Source organism: Gobio gobio, assembly GCF_949357685.1.
Source record: "Gobio gobio genome assembly, chromosome: 10".
Lineage (NCBI taxonomy): Eukaryota > Metazoa > Chordata > Actinopteri > Cypriniformes > Gobionidae > Gobio > Gobio gobio.
The window spans coordinates 10,197,271-10,215,772 of NC_137116.1; the positions used below are offsets into that span (position 1 = coordinate 10,197,271).

At 44.1% G+C, this 18,502-nt stretch overlaps 2 protein-coding genes across 2 annotated transcripts in view; one reads left to right on the plus strand and one right to left on the minus strand.

Annotated features, from left to right (window-relative positions):
- Positions 1–18,502, minus strand: part of rab35b (RAB35, member RAS oncogene family b) — a 761,740-nt gene that overhangs the window by 447,161 nt on the left and 296,077 nt on the right. The gene's annotated exons all lie outside the window — the stretch shown is intronic.
- Positions 1–18,502, plus strand: part of prickle2a (prickle homolog 2a) — a 43,692-nt gene that overhangs the window by 15,640 nt on the left and 9,550 nt on the right. The window contains exons 3-5 of the mRNA XM_079826481.1: positions 6,380–6,517; positions 16,648–16,851; positions 17,770–17,956. Of these exons, the coding sequence (XP_079682607.1) occupies positions 6,380–6,517; positions 16,648–16,851; positions 17,770–17,956 (529 nt within the window). The remainder of the gene's footprint in view (positions 1–6,379; positions 6,518–16,647; positions 16,852–17,769; positions 17,957–18,502) is intronic.

The window sequence follows — 18,502 nt, forward strand, 5'->3', positions numbered from 1 at the left end:
ACGTAACCGGACGTTCCCTTTCGTTCAGTCACTACGACGTACGTTAGTGACTAACGAATGGGGGAACCTGTAAAACAGCGCCACTCAGCTGTCATCCAGTGCCCTGCGTAAGTGTGAGATCCCGCCACTTAAGGCCCTAGGACTCCCACTTATCACAGGATTACCAAGGTACACTGGGAAGCATATCCCAGTGAGGGAATGCCAAGGTGCCTACCGTAGGGAGGACTTAGAGAATACACATATGACCCGCTGAGGGTTGCATATGGAAGATCTCTAGGGTACCAGCCGAAGGTGGATTTTTAACCCTAGGGGTGGCAGGGACTTGCCAAGGGAAAGACACCTGCTCACTGAGGAGGCTTACGGTGGGAATACTCGTGTGGGGGTCGCCGGAGGGGAACCATGCACACGGAGCACCTGGCCGGACATGAGGGTCTGGGCTCGAAAGGGCAGACTGAACTGATGTCGGCGTAAGCAGTGCTGGAGGAGCTCAGGGCTCTCGGGGAGCTCACCTGAGGAAAATATCGCACGTATCCAGTCCTTGGAGTGGAATGGCGAGCAAGCGAAGACACCTGAGCCTGGCCCATTACCGGCCACCCGTAGGGGCGAGTACATAGTCGGACACTGGCTCCACTCGGAGATTGTAGAATCTGGCGAATGTGTTGGGTGTCGCCCAGCCTGCAGCTCTGCAGATGTCTGTTAGCGAGGCGCCATGCGCTAGAGCCCAAGAGGAGGCCACACTCCGGGTGGAGTGTGCCCTCACACCAAGGGGACACGGTCGGCCTTGCTGCTGGTATGCCAAAACAATGGTGTCCACTATCCAGTGAGACAACCTCTGCTTAGAGAGAGCACTTCCCTTCCGCTCTCCACCATAACAGACAAAGAGCTGGTCTGAGGTCCTGAAACACTGCGTCATGTCTACGTAGGCGCGGAGAGCGCGTACTGGACAGAGCAATGCCAAGGCTGGGTCTGCCTCCTCCAAAGGCAGCGCTTGCAGGTTCACCACCTGATCTCTGGAACGGAGTGGTGGGAACCTTGGGCACATATCCGGGCCGGGGTCTCAGGATCACGTGAGAGTTAGCCGGCCCGAACTCAAGGCACGCTTCGTCAACCGAAAATGCTTGCAGGTCCCCGACCCTCTAAGCGAGGCCAATGCGGTCAGCAGAGCCGTCTTCATAGACAAGAGCTTAATCTCGGCCGACCGCAAAGGCTCAAGGGAGGCCTCTACAGAGCACTTAAGACTACTGAGAGGTCCCAAGAGGGAACGAGAGGAGAGCGAGGAAGATTCAGTCTCCTCGCCCCCCTCAGGAACCTGATGATCAGGTCGTGCTGCTACTTACCTTATTGTCTCCCAGGAGATCGTGGTAGGCAGATATTGCGGCCACGTACACTTAAGGGTGGAAGGAGACAGCCTTCGTCCCACCCCCTCCTGGAGAAACGAAGCACAGACCCGATCGGGCATTTCCAGGGGTCTTCCTGGCGGGAAGAGCACCATGTGACGAAGAGGTCCCACTTCAACGCATAGAGGTGTCGTGAAGACTCTGCCCTAGCGGAAGTGATGGTAGCGACCACCGCAGGTGGAGGGCTACTCAAACCAGCCGCGTCCCGTCCAGAAGCCACACGTGGAGCTTCCAGAACGCTGGATGCGGGTGCCAAAAGGTGCCCCGTCTCTGAGGAGTCTCAGAGGAATAGGCCAGGGAGGGGCTGTCGCAAGGAGTAGCAGTTCTGAGAACCAGGTCCGGCCGTGCCAACGGGGCGACCAACATGACCTGCTCCTTGTCCTCCCTGATCTTGCACAGTACCTGTGCGAGAAGGCTCACTGGGGGAACGCATAATAGCGTAGCCCCGACGACCAGCTGTGCGCCAGTGCATCCGTGCCGACCATAGGTCAGGGAATAATACAGGGAGCAATGGGAAGAGTCCTGGGAGGCAACAGGACTACCTGTGCGTCACCGAACCGTTCCCATATCAGCTGGGCCGTCTGGGGATGGAGTCTCCATTCTCCAGGAAGTGGCTGAAGCCGTGAGAGCTCGAGGCTGCACGGTTCAGGACTCCCAGGATGTGGACAGCATGAAGGGACCTCAGATGCTTCTGACTCCATAAAACGAGATGGCGGGCGAGTTGAGACATACGGCGGGAGCGTAGACCGCCCGGCCGTGTCGTCTGTCCTGACTAGTACATGTTGACCCTTCAGCAACGCTCGGAAGCGGTGCAGGGCGAACCGTACTGCCAGCAACTCGAGGCAATTGACATGCAGAAGGCACTGGGGTCCTATCCAGGAGCCCGTGGCTGCTTGTCCATTGCACATGGCACCCCAGCCCGTGGATGATGCATCTGTTGATACAACAAGATGCCTGGAAACTCGTTCTAAGGACACTCGGGTCCGTAGAAAGCTGAGGTTCGACCACGGGGAGAGAGTCTGTAAGCAGGCCCGAGTCACTTGTACCCGGAGCGTGCCAGACCGCCATGCCCATCTCGGGACTCGATCGCGTAGCCCGTGCTGAAGCGGTCTCATATGAAGCAATCCGAGCGGCGTTACCGCGGCTGCAGATGCCATATGCCCCAGGAGCCTCTGAAACAGTTTCAGTGGAACCGCACTCTTGCCCTCGACTTGTCGAAGGGAAGTCAGCAGAGACTGCGCGCGCTCGCTCGAAAGCAGCGCGCACATGGCGACCGAGTCGATCCATACCGAGAAAAGAGATCCTCTGCGCGGGGCAAAGTTTGCTCTTCTCCCAGTTGACCCGAAGGCCCAGACGGGCTAGGTGATGGAGCACCAAATCTCTGTGTCCGCAAACCTGCTCTCGAGAGTGACCCAGTAAGCCAGTCGTCGAGGTAATTCAGGATGCGAACCCCGTGCTGCCGAAGGGGCGCAAGGGCTGCCTCGGCAATCTTCGTAAAGACGCGAGGGGACAGAGATAGCCCGAATGGTAGAACTGCGTACTGATATGCCCGCCCCTCGAAAGCAAACCGTAGGAACGGTCTGTGTCAAGGTAGAATGGAGACATGGAAGTAGGCGTCCTTCAGGTCGATCGCTGCAACCAACCGACTGGACGAACGCTTTCGAAAAGGCGTTTCGCTGTCAACATCTTGAACGGAAACCGGTGGAGGTAACGGTTCAAGACGCGCAGGTCCAGGATCGGTCAAGCCCACCGGTCTTTATGGGTACAATGAAGTACGGGCTGTAACACCCGGAATTCACCTCGGCTGGAGGGACAGGTTCGATCGCACCCTTCGCCAGTAGGGTGGCAACCTCCGCTCGCATGACGGGGGCATTAGCCCCGATCATAGTGGAACGGACTCCCCGAAAGCGGGGAGGAACCTGCGCGAACTGAATCGCGTAGCCGCACCTGACTGTCTTCGCGACCCAGCGGGACAGCCCTGGAATCTGAAGCCAGGCTCCCAGGAACTGCACCAGCGGGGTCAAACGGACTACAGGTGTACCCGGAGTGGGGCAGCGATGCAGCGTTACCGACCCGGACAAGGGAGGCTGTTGGGCGTCCCGGTGTGGGGGTGCGGTTAACGGCTGCGTCCTGACAGAGGAGACCAGGGAAGGACGCGCGTTCCACTGGGGTCTGCTCTGCCAGGAGGCTGGCGACAGAGAGGGATGCGAGTGGCGGGACCCGTGGGTGGCGCGCACTGTCATCACCGGTCTCTGGGCTCTCAGAGACAGGAACATGGGTTCTTCCCAAGCGCTGCTAGCCCGGGGGCCAGCAGCGGAAGGATTTTCCCCCGGCCCTCCACCGGGGGAAGGAGAGGCCCTGCTACCATCCCCTGGGAAGAACTGGAACCCATCTCTGAGTTGTCCACTTCCAGCGTGGCGTTTAACCAGGCTGGGGAGCGGACTGGGCGTCATCCTCAACCACCTCCACGGCGCGGCCCGGGTGAAGGCTGCTGCTGGGGCCGGGCGGGAGGAGGGAGGGCGCCCTCGGCGGCGAGCGGACTGAGGCGACTGAGCCGGCGGCTGGTGCAGCAGCTGGCCGCCGGGGCAGTACGTGTTACAGCCTCAGTCTGCTCTGGGGCGGCCGAGAACTGTTGGGCGCAGTTCCCAGCCGCGCCGCCGAAGAGGCCAGCCTGGGATATGGGTGAGTTGAGGGGGCGGGCCCACTCAACGTCCTCCAAATCACCAGGTAAGGCCAGGTGTTCTCCCGGACCACAGCTGTGGACATCTCCCGACCCAGGGAGCGTGTGGCCACCTTCACCGCCCGGGGGCGGGATCAGTCGCGGCACGCAGCTCAATGAAGAGCCCTGGGTCGGCTCCACCCTTGTGCATGTGCAACGGGGCGGCGGCCTGCCCGTAGCTCTGCAGGACCACGCCACCGAAGTAGACGAGCCCACAGGCTTTGGGAGGGTGCTTAGGACAGCCACACCACGCCACGTCAAGCCCCCTGTGGACACCGTAGTGCGCAACAGAGAGTTCAACAGTGGGGGTGAGGGGGCCCCAGTGTACCCTAGGCCGCGGCCCCATCAAGGGCAGAGAAGGTGGAGGAGGCCACCAAACGATCGCGGGAAGCACGGGGACTTCCAGGACCGCGTGATCTCCTCATGCACCTCGGGAGCGAAAGGCATTGGGGGCGGGGCCCAACAGCTGTCGGGTGCCGTCCCCAAAAACCAATCGCGCAACCACGAGCACTCGCGACTGGGCGGAGTTCCACACCAGCGCGAGACTCGCGGCTGCCCGAGATAACATGGCTGTCAACCTTAGGTCGGATCAGGCAGCGCTGACACACCCGGAGGCGGAGCACAACTCCTAATCGTCATCCCCAAAGGACTCCAGCCCACCTTGGGATGCGGCGATCGACATCTCACTGCTATCTGGAGCGTGAACGAAACGAACGAGGCGTCAGAGACGGGCCGCTGTTTCAGTCCAACACTCGCGGGTTTAAGCAATGTGCAAGAGGGGGCGTGGCCCGAGGAATGATCGTCGGGGTTCTTAATACCACGGCACCGCACTCAGGTCACCCTGGCCACCAGCCAAAGTACCGCCTCACTCGGAGACGGTAGATTGGGGTGTGGCAGAGGGGACTCTCTCTCCTCACGGAGATCACTGAGTCTCGACCGCAACATCGCGATGGTCACGTTCCCGCAGTGGGAACATGACGCATCCACAAACACTGCCCGAACGTGCTGAAGCCCAAACACATCGAGCAGTGAATGTGCCCATAGACAGCAACGGAGATCGATCGCACCCGGAAGTGCACGGGCGAACCGTCTTGAAAAAGACGTGCCACGCGCAAGCTCTTTTTGTGAGAGGAAAGCTCTGCAGAGTGCCGAAGCGCCCAGGGAAACACACACACAGCTGTTGCAGATCACTGCACAGATCAGCAGGCAGGCAGCATGAGATCGCTGGAACGCGCCGTAACACCAACACCCTGGAGAACCGCTGGTCTCTCGAAGACTGAAGAGAAGACTTCAGAATTCAGGCTTGTAGGAGTGAAGAGATCCTCTTGGCTCCAAAGCAGAAACATAATGCGATGTTCGCAGCGTACTTCCTTATATACCCACGAGGTGGGGCGGAGTTACGCATGCAAATTCCGCATGCCCATGGCATTGGCACTGCCATTGGGCGCTGTTGAATACGATGAAGATGATTGGCTTCTAAGCGAAACCCCCATTCGTTAGTCACTAACGTACGTCGTAGTGACTGAACGAAAGGGAACACACAGAGTAACGTCATAACTTCATTTTCAACACACTCAGATATATCTAATATGAGAAACAGAGCTGCGTTACCTCATACTCATGACCGGAAAAGCGGAAATGGCGCCGGCGACTGTGGCAAAATAAAAGTCCCACTGCTCGCGTTAATAATCATATCCATGAACATGATTTCTGCCCGAGTCCTATCCCGATTCTTTTCCATCGGCTGTGAGGTGAAGACCACATGTCCCAAGATTCTGCGCTCAAACTTGGCGTCAACAAACTACGCCTTTGTTTTGAACAAGCGACCTCTAGCGGTCGGAAAAGTTACATAGTGCACCTTTAAAAAAGAGGCATCAACCTACAATAAATGGTTATCTTTAAAAAGAGAAATATGTCATGGAAAAAAATGGTTGGATCAATATTTAGTTTATTCATATAGTTTGATGATTGTATTTATTATGGTGTCATTATTTTTTTATTAATTTGATTTATTTTCCATATGTGGATTACTGTTTGTTTAATAAGTTTAATTATTGTTCATGTTGCATGAACTATGTTGACCTGCAAGATGTGTGTTTAAGTTTGTACCTAAAAAGATAAGAATATATAAAAAAATAAGCTCAAATGAGTCACAGGTGTTTGTTCATCTGCATTTTATAAAGCCATTGCATGAGGCTCGTCCAATAAGAATTTAGACGATCCGTGATGATGCTTGCTTACTGATGATACTTCCTGATGTCAGGTCCGGTACTGTACCTCACTGGATGAAGAGGAGAAGCGGGAATTAAAGATCTTCAGTAACCAGCGAAAGAGAGACAATCTGGGCAGAGGCACCGTCCGACCTCTGCCCCTCACTATAACTGGAGCTATATGTGAACAGGTACATGCGAGTTCTAAATAACAGCAGCCCAGAGACTAGCACAAAATATAAGTGATTGGAACATCACATGTTTTTGAACCATTCATAACAATGCAGGCAGTAATAGTCTTTTAGTGGAGATATGGAAGCTTTTGTTTCTCACCCTCATTATCTCTCCATGGCCGCCAGACCGGCAGTCATTTGCATAAGTTAAACATTGACTCATCGACAAATCAACTGCTTTTCTGGACTAGTGAACTGGATTAAAGGGTTAGTTCACACAATTATGAAAATTAGCCCATGATTTACTCACCCTCACGTCATCCTAAGTGTGTATGACATTCTTCTTTCAGACAAATAAAATCAGAGTTATATTAAAAAAGCTCTTCTAAGCTTTATAATGGCAGTGAATGGACAGAAAAATATCCATATTTAAAACTTTATAAACTAAAATATCTTATCTTATATCGAAATCCTCCACCATTTCTCTTTAAAAATTCTCGTTCTTGACTCTAATTCATGATCTATGTTTTGTTTTACTCTGTCCTCTGCGCTTCTGCGTTCGTCAATAAACAAGCGTCAAGGGTTACTCTTTTAGTGCAAGTCGACTTGCTACCGCTGACCGCCGGAAGTTAGTTATTTTAGTCTATAAAGTTTTAAATATGGATATTTTTCTGACACAATTGCGCCACTTTGCTTCAGAAGGCCTTTATTAACCCCCGGAGCCGTGTGGAGCAGTTATATGATGGATAGATGCACTTTTATGATGAATAGATGCACTTTTATGATGAATAGATGCACTTTTATGATGCACTTTTATGATGAATAGATGCACTTTTATGATGGACTTTTATGATGAATAGATGCACTTTTATGATGAATAGATGCACTTTTATGATGAATAGATGCACTTTTATGATGGACTTTTATGATGGAGAGATGCACTTTTATGATGAATAGATGCACTTTTATGATGAATAGATGCACTTTTATGATGGATAGATGCACTTTTATGATGAACTTTTATGATGGAGAGATGCACTTTTATGATGAATAGATGCACTTTTATGATGAATAGATGCACTTTTATGATGGATAGATGCACTTTTATGATGAACTTTTATGATGAATAGATGCACTTTTATGATGGACTTTTATGATGGAGAGATGCCCTTTTATGATGAATAGATGCACTTTTATGATGGATAGATGCACTTTTATGATGAATAGATGCACTTTTATGATGGAGAGATGCACTTTAATGATGGATAGATGCACTTTTATGATGGAGAGAAGCACTTTTATGATGGAGAGATGCACTTTTATGATGGAGAGATGCACTTTTATGATGGATAGAAGCACTTTTATGATGGAGAGATGCACTTTTATGATGGAGAGAAGCACTTTTATGATGGAGAGAAGCACTTTTATGATGGAGAGATGCACTTTTATGATGGAGAGAAGCACTTTTATGATGGAGAGATGCCCTTTTTTTGATGGAGAGATGCACTTTTATTATGGAAAAATGCATTTTTATGATGGAGAGATGCACTTTTATGATGGAGAGATGCACTTTAATGATGAATTGATGCACTTTTATGATGGAGAGATGCACTTTTATGATGGATAGATGCACTTTTATGATGGAGAGATGCACTTTAATGATGGCTGGATGCACTTTTATGATGGATAGATGCACTTTTATGATGGAGAGATGCACTTTTATGATGGAGAGATGCACTTTTATGATGGATAGATGCACTTTTATGATGGCTGGATGCACTTTTATGATGGAGAGATGCACTTTTATGATGGAGAGATGCACTTTAATGATGGATTGATGCACTTTTATGATGGAGAGATGCACTTTAATGATGGATAGATGCACTTTTATGATGGATAGATGCACTTTTATGATGGCTGGATGCACTTTTATGATGGAGAGATGCACTTTTATGATGGAGAGATGCACTTTAATGATGAATTGATGCACTTTTATGATGGAGAGATGCACTTTAATGATGGATAGATGCACTTTTATGATGGAGAGATGCACTTTTATGATGGATAGATGCACTTTTATGATGAATAGATGCACTTTTATGATGAATAGATGCACTTTTATGATGAACTTTTATGATGGAGAGATGCACTTTTATGATGAATAGATGCACTTTTATGATGAATAGATGCACTTTTATGATGGATAGATGCACTTTTATGATGAACTTTTATGATGAATAGATGCACTTTTATGATGGACTTTTATGATGGAGAGATGCCCTTTTATGATGAATAGATGCACTTTTATGATGGATAGATGCACTTTTATGATGAATAGATGCACTTTTATGATGGAGAGATGCACTTTAATGATGGATAGATGCACTTTTATGATGGAGAGAAGCACTTTTATGATGGAGAGATGCACTTTTATGATGGAGAGATGCACTTTTATGATGGATAGAAGCACTTTTATGATGGAGAGATGCACTTTTATGATGGAGAGAAGCACTTTTATGATGGAGAGAAGCACTTTTATGATGGAGAGATGCACTTTTATGATGGAGAGAAGCACTTTTATGATGGAGAGATGCCCTTTTTTTGATGGAGAGATGCACTTTTATTATGGAAAAATGCATTTTTATGATGGAGAGATGCACTTTTATGATGGAGAGATGCACTTTAATGATGAATTGATGCACTTTTATGATGGAGAGATGCACTTTTATGATGGATAGATGCACTTTTATGATGGAGAGATGCACTTTAATGATGGCTGGATGCACTTTTATGATGGATAGATGCACTTTTATGATGGAGAGATGCACTTTTATGATGGAGAGATGCACTTTTATGATGGATAGATGCACTTTTATGATGGCTGGATGCACTTTTATGATGGAGAGATGCACTTTTATGATGGAGAGATGCACTTTAATGATGGATTGATGCACTTTTATGATGGAGAGATGCACTTTAATGATGGATAGATGCACTTTTATGATGGATAGATGCACTTTTATGATGGCTGGATGCACTTTTATGATGGAGAGATGCACTTTTATGATGGAGAGATGCACTTTAATGATGAATTGATGCACTTTTATGATGGAGAGATGCACTTTAATGATGGATAGATGCACTTTTATGATGGCTGGATGCACTTTTATGATGGAGAGATGCACTTTTATGATGGACTTTTATGATGGAGAGATGCACATTTATGATGGACAGATGCACTTTTATGATGGAGAGATGCACTCTTATGATGGAGAGAAGCACTTTTATGATGGAGAGATGCCCTTTTTTTGATGGATAGATGCACTTTTATGATGGAGAGATGCACTTTTATGATGGAGAGATGCACTTTAATGATGGATAGATGCACTTTTATGATGGAAAGATGCACTTTTATGATGGATAGATGCACTTTTATGATGCACTTTTATGATGGACAGATGCACTTTTATGATGGATAGATGCACTTTTATGATGCACTTTTATGATGGACAGATGCACTTTTATGATGGAGAGATGCACTTTTATGATGGAGAGATGCACTTTTATGATGGAGAGATGCACTTTTATGATGGAAAGATGCACTTTTATGATGGATAGATGCACTTTTATGATGCACTTTTATGATGGACAGATGCACTTTTATGATGGAGAGATGCACTTTTATGATGGAGAGATGCACTTTTATGATGGAGAGATGCACTTTTATGATGGAGAGATGCACTTTAATGATGGATAGATGCACTTTTATGATGGAGAGAAGCACTTTTATGATGGAGAGATGCACTTTTATGATGGAGAGAAGCACTTTTATGATGGATGGATGCACTTTTATGATGGAGAGATGCACTTTTATGATGGAGAGATGCACTTTAATGATGGATAGATGCACTTTTATGATGGAGAGAAGCACTTTTATGATGGAGAGATGCACTTTAATGATGGATAGATGCACTTTTATGATGGAGAGATGCACTTTTATGATGGAGAGATGCACTTTAATGATGGATAGATGCACTTTTATGATGGAGAGAAGCACTTTTATGATGGAGAGATGCACTTTTATGATGGAGAGAAGCACTTTTATGATGGATGGATGCACTTTTATGATGGAGAGATGCACTTTTATGATGGAGAGATGCACTTTAATGATGGATAGATGCACTTTTATGATGGAGAGAAGCACTTTTATGATGGAGAGATGCACTTTTATGATGGAGAGATGCACTTTTATGATGGATAGAAGCACTTTTATGATGGAGAGATGCACTTTTATGATGGAGAGAAGCACTTTTATGATGGAGAGAAGCACTTTTATGATGGAGAGATGCACTTTTATGATGGAGAGAAGCACTTTTATGATGGAGAGATGCCCTTTTTTTGATGGAGAGATGCACTTTTATTATGGAAAAATGCATTTTTATGATGGAGAGATGCACTTTTATGATGGAGAGATGCACTTTAATGATGAATTGATGCACTTTTATGATGGAGAGATGCACTTTTATGATGGATAGATGCACTTTTATGATGGAGAGATGCACTTTAATGATGGCTGGATGCACTTTTATGATGGATAGATGCACTTTTATGATGGAGAGATGCACTTTTATGATGGAGAGATGCACTTTTATGATGGAGAGATGCACTTTTATGATGGAGAGATGCACTTTAATGATGAATTGATGCACTTTTATGATGGAGAGATGCACTTTTATGATGGACAGATGCACTTTTATGATGGAGAGATGCACTTTTATGATGGAGAGATGCACTTTTATGATGGAGAGATGCACTTTTATGATGGAAAGATGCACTTTTATGATGGATAGATGCACTTTTATGATGCACTTTTATGATGGACAGATGCACTTTTATGATGGAGAGATGCACTTTTATGATGGAGAGATGCACTTTTATGATGGAGAGATGCACTTTTATGATGGAGAGATGCACTTTAATGATGGATAGATGCACTTTTATGATGGAGAGAAGCACTTTTATGATGGAGAGATGCACTTTTATGATGGAGAGAAGCACTTTTATGATGGATGGATGCACTTTTATGATGGAGAGATGCACTTTTATGATGGAGAGATGCACTTTAATGATGGATAGATGCACTTTTATGATGGAGAGAAGCACTTTTATGATGGAGAGATGCACTTTAATGATGGATAGATGCACTTTTATGATGGAGAGATGCACTTTTATGATGGAGAGATGCACTTTAATGATGGATAGATGCACTTTTATGATGGAGAGAAGCACTTTTATGATGGAGAGATGCACTTTTATGATGGAGAGAAGCACTTTTATGATGGATGGATGCACTTTTATGATGGAGAGATGCACTTTTATGATGGAGAGATGCACTTTAATGATGGATAGATGCACTTTTATGATGGAGAGAAGCACTTTTATGATGGAGAGATGCACTTTTATGATGGAGAGATGCACTTTTATGATGGATAGAAGCACTTTTATGATGGAGAGATGCACTTTTATGATGGAGAGAAGCACTTTTATGATGGAGAGAAGCACTTTTATGATGGAGAGATGCACTTTTATGATGGAGAGAAGCACTTTTATGATGGAGAGATGCCCTTTTTTTGATGGAGAGATGCACTTTTATTATGGAAAAATGCATTTTTATGATGGAGAGATGCACTTTTATGATGGAGAGATGCACTTTAATGATGAATTGATGCACTTTTATGATGGAGAGATGCACTTTTATGATGGATAGATGCACTTTTATGATGGAGAGATGCACTTTAATGATGGCTGGATGCACTTTTATGATGGATAGATGCACTTTTATGATGGAGAGATGCACTTTTATGATGGAGAGATGCACTTTTATGATGGAGAGATGCACTTTTATGATGGAGAGATGCACTTTAATGATGAATTGATGCACTTTTATGATGGAGAGATGCACTTTAATGATGGATAGATGCACTTTAATGATGAATTGATGCACTTTTATGATGGAGAGATGCACTTTTATGATGGATAGATGCACTTTTATGATGGCTGGATGCACTTTTATGATGGAGAGATGCACTTTTATGATGGAGAGATGCACTTTTATGATGGAGAGATGCACTTTAATGATGAATTGATGCACTTTTATGATGGAGAGATGCACTTTAATGATGGATAGATGCACTTTTATGATGGCTGGATGCACTTTTATGATGGAGAGATGCACTTTTATGATGGACTTTTATGATGGAGAGATGCACATTTATGATGGACAGATGCACTTTTATGATGGAGAGATGCACTCTTATGATGGAGAGAAGCACTTTTATGATGGAGAGATGCCCTTTTTTTGATGGATAGATGCACTTTTATGATGGAGAGATGCACTTTTATGATGGAGAGATGCACTTTAATGATGAATTGATGCACTTTTATGATGGAGAGATGCACTTTAATGATGGATAGATGCACTTTTATGATGGCTGGATGCACTTTTATGATGGAGAGATGCACTTTTATGATGGACTTTTATGATGGAGAGATGCACATTTATGATGGACAGATGCACTTTTATGATGGAGAGATGCACTCTTATGATGGAGAGAAGCACTTTTATGATGGAGAGATGCCCTTTTTTTGATGGATAGATGCACTTTTATGATGGAGAGATGCACTTTTATGATGGAGAGATGCACTTTAATGATGGATAGATGCACTTTTATGATGGAGAGATGCACTTTTATGATGGAAAGATGCACTTTTATGATGGATAGATGCACTTTTATGATGGAGAGATGCACTTTAATGATGGATAGATGCACTTTTATGATGGAAAGATGCACTTTTATGATGGATAGATGCACTTTTATGATGGACAGATGCACTTTTATGATGGAGAGATGCACTTTTATGATGGACAGATGCACTTTTATGATGGAGAGATGCACTTTTATGATGGAGAGATGCACTTTTATGATGGAGAGATGCACTTTAATGATGGATAGATGCACTTTTATGATGGAAAGATGCACTTTTATGATGGATAGATGCACTTTTATGATGGACAGATGCACTTTTATGATGGACAGATGCACTTTTATGATGGACAGATGCACTTTTAGGATGGAGAGATGCACTTTTATGATGGAGAGATGCACTTTTATGATGGAGAGATGCACTTTAATGATGGATAGATGCACTTTTATGATGGAGAGATGCACTTTTATGATGGAGAGATGCACTTTAATGATGGATAGATGCACTTTTATGATGGAAAGATGCACTTTTATGATGGAGAGATGCACTTTTATGATGGAGAGATGCACTTTAATGATGGATAGATGCACTTTAATGATGGATAGATGCACTTTAATGATGGATTGATGCACTTTAATGATGGAGAGATGCACTTTAATGATGGATAGATGCACTTTTATGATGGAGAGATGCACTTTTATGATGGAGAGATGCACTTTTATGATGGAGAGATGCACTTTAATGATGGATAGATGCACTTTAATGATGGATAGATGCACTTTAATGATGGATTGATGCACTTTAATGATGGATAGATGCACTTTAATGATGGATAGATGCACTTTTATGATGGAGAGATGCACTTTAATGATGGATAGATGCACTTTTATGATGGAGAGAAGCACTTTTATGATGGAGAGATGCCCTTTTTTTGATGGAGAGATGCACTTTTATGATGGAGAGATGCACTTTTATGATGGAGAGATGCACTTTTATGATGGAGAGATGCACTTTTATGATGGAAAAATGCATTTTTATGATGAGAGATGCACTTTTATGATGGAGAGATGCACTTTAATGATGGATTGATGCACTTTTATGATGGAGAGATGCACTTTAATGATGGATAGATGCACTTTAATGATGGAGAGATGCACTTTTATGATGGAGAGATGCACTTTAATGATGGATAGATGCACTTTAATGATGGAGAGATGCACTTTTATGATGGAGAGATGCACTTTAATGATGGAGAGATGCACTTTTATGATGGAGAGATGCACTTTAATGATGGATAGATGCACTTTTATGATGGAGAGATGCACTTTAATGATGGATAGATGCACTTTTATGATGGAGAGATGCACTTTAATGATGGAGAGATGCACTTTTATGATGGAGAGATGCACTTTAATGATGGATAGATGCACTTTTATGATGGAGAGATGCACTTTTATGATGGAGAGATGCACTTTAATGATGGATAGATGCACTTTTATGATGGAAAGATGCACTTTTATGATGGAGAGATGCACTTTTATGATGGACAGATGCACTTTTATGATGGAGAGATGCACTTTTATGATGGAGAGATGCACTTTTATGATGGAGAGATGCACTTTTATGATGGAGAGATGCACTTTAATGATGGATAGATGCACTTTTATGATGGATTGATGCACTTTTATGATGGCTGGATGCACTTTTATGATGGAGAGATGCACTTTTATGATGGAGAGATGCACTTTTATGATGGAGAGATGCACTTTTATGATGGAGAGATGCACTTTAATGATGGATAGATGCACTTTTATGATGGATTGATGCACTTTTATGATGGCTGGATGCACTTTTATGATGGAGAGATGCACTTTTATGATGGAGAGATGCACTTTTATGGACTTAAACCAGACAACAATTCACTGCCATCATAAAGCTTGGATTAGCCAGGACTTTTTTAATATAACTCTGATTGTATGATGGAGAGATGCACTTTAATGATGGAGAGATGCACTTTTATGATGGAGAGATGCACTTTTATGATGGAGAGATGCACTTTAATGATGGATAGATGCACTTTTATGATGGAAAGATGCACTTTTATGATGGAGAGATGCACTTTTATGATGGACAGATGCACTTTTATGATGGAGAGATGCACTTTTATGATGGAGAGATGCACTTTTATGATGGAGAGATGCACTTTTATGATGGAGAGATGCACTTTAATGATGGATAGATGCACTTTTATGATGGAAAGATGCACTTTTATGATGGAGAGATGCACTTTAATGATGGATTGATGCACTTTTATGATGGAGAGATGCACTTTAATGATGGATAGATGCACTTTTATGATGGAGAGATGCACTTTAATGATGGATTGATGCACTTTTATGATGGAGAGATGCACTTTAATGATGGATTGATGCACTTTTATGATGGAGAGATGCACTTTAATGATGGATTGATGCACTTTTATGATGGAGAGATGCACTTTAATGATGGATAGATGCACTTTTATGATGGAAAGATGCACTTTTATGATGGAGAGATGCACTTTAATGATGGATTGATGCACTTTTATGATGGCTGGATGCACTTTAATGATGGATAGATGCACTTTTATGATGGAAAGATGCACTTTTATGATGGAGAGATGCACTTTAATGATGGATAGATGCACTTTTATGATGGAAAGATGCACTTTTATGATGGAGAGATGCACTTTAATGATGGATTGATGCACTTTTATGATGGAGAGATGCACTTTAATGATGGATAGATGCACTTTTATGATGGAGAGATGCACTTTTATGATGGAGAGATGCACTTTAATGATGGATTGATGCACTTTTATGATGGAGAGATGCACTTTAATGATGGATTGATGCACTTTTATGATGGAGAGATGCACTTTAATGATGGATAGATGCACTTTTATGATGGAAAGATGCACTTTTATGATGGAGAGATGCACTTTAATGATGGATTGATGCACTTTTATGATGGCTGGATGCACTTTTATGATGGAGAGATGCACTTTTATGATGGAGAGATGCACTTTTATGGACTTAAACCAGACAACAATTCACTGCCATCATAAAGCTTGGATTAGCCAGGACTTTTTTAATATAACTCTGATTGTATTCGATGAAAGAAGACTGTCATATACACCTAGGATGACTTGAGGGTGAGTAAATCATGGGCTAATTTTCATTTTATGTTGAAAACTAACCCTTTAACAAAAATGAGTAGCCATGGCGATGTAGTAAAAATGATTCTGTATATATTTCAGTAATGATTGCATGTTACGCTGCATATTATAGGCTGCACAGTAAGATGCAACAAGCAGCAAATGACCAAATGTCCCTCTCACACAGTGCGGAGAGCAGATCAACGGTGGCGACATTGCAGTGTTTGCCTCACGGGTTGGCCACGGCCTGTGCTGGCACCCTCACTGTTTTGTGTGCTGCTTGTGTTCCGAGCTATTGGTCGATCTCATCTACTTCCACCTGGAGGGCAAGATCTACTGTGGCCGCCACCACGCTGAGCGACTCAAGCCACGTTGCTCTGCATGTGATGAGGTAAGCCGACCATGTAGAATCCAAGCATCTGAAGTCAACCGTTATACTGTTTGAATTCCTACACGTTTCCTGTAGGTGACCTGTGACAAGTCAGTACCCAGAAATCCCCCACATAAATTGTGAACATTAAAGGGATAGTTCATGCAAAAATGTAAATTCTGTCATTAATTCCTCTCCCTCATGTCGTTCCAAACCCATAAGACCTTCGTTCATCTTCAGAACACAAATGAAGATATTAGAGCTCTCTGACCCCTCCATAGACAGCAATGTAATGAACACTTTCAAGGCAGTAAAGACATCGTTAAAATAGTTAATGTGACCCCAGTGGTTCAACCTTAATGTTATGAAGCCACGAGAATACTTTTTATGAGCAAAAACAAACTAAAATAACAACTTTATTCAGCAATGTCGTTCTAGCCTGTGTCAGTTTCCGACTCAGTTTACTTTATAAATAGTGCAACGCTCTCAGATCTACGGCAGTCAATGCTGTTCACGTGAGCGTGTGTGTGATGATGACGCGGGAGTTGCACTGTATTTACAACGTAAACAGGCACAGGCTAGAACGAAAGTGTTGAATAAAGTCGTTTTTTTGTTTGTTTTTCTGCACAAAATGTATTCCCATGGCTTCATAAGATTAAGGTTGAGCCACTGGAGTCACACGGACGATTTTAACGATGTCTTTACTGCCTTTCTGGGCCTTGAAAGTGTTCATTACATTGCTGTCTATGGAGGGTCAGGGAGCTCTCGGATTTCATCAGAAATATCTTCATTAGCGTTTTGAAGATGAACGAAAGTCTTACGGGTTTGGAACGACATGAGGGAGAGGAATTAATGACAGAATTTACAGTTTTGGGGGAACTAACCCTTTAAAACCCATGCACACATGTATGATTTTAATACATCTCTCTCCTTTTATAGATTATCTTTGCGGATGAGTGCACAGAAGCAGAGGGGCAGCATTGGCACATGAAGCATTTCTGCTGTTATGAGTGCGCGGCTCCACTCGGTGGTCAGCGGTACATCATGCGCGAGGGTCAACCTCACTGCTGCAACTGCTTTGAGTCACTTTATGCAGAATACTGTGACTCTTGTGGGGAGCACATAGGTAAGGGAGGTCCTCCTTAAATCTATGTTTTCCATAGAATTACTGCACGATCAAACTAGGGCTATGTTTACACTGAAAGTCTTAATGCGGATCATTTTACCAAATCCGATTTTTTTGTCCCGTCTGTTTACATTCACTTTAGACAATATCACGATTGCTGCATCCCAATTCGCCTACTTATACTACGTCCTAAAAGTATGTACTCTCTTTGTGAAGAAAAAGTACATACTTTTGAGTGTAGTAGCACGTTGATCTGCCACTCACATGGAGACTCTCCTCATGTGTTTGCAATTTAAATATGATGATGCGTTTAAAAGTTAATGACCAAATGTATCATTACAGAAGTTCAAAATGCTGTTTCAGATGAATTAATGAATGAGGCATTTACACTCACCTAAAGGATTATTAAGGCCCGGGTATACTTCGGCTGTATATCTAATACGGTCCGCTTGCAGCAGCGCATGCGCCAGCAGTACAGAAGAGTCCACTAGGTGGCAGTACGCACAGTATTGAGCACAGTGTTCAGCCGTCGAAGAAGAGTGTGCA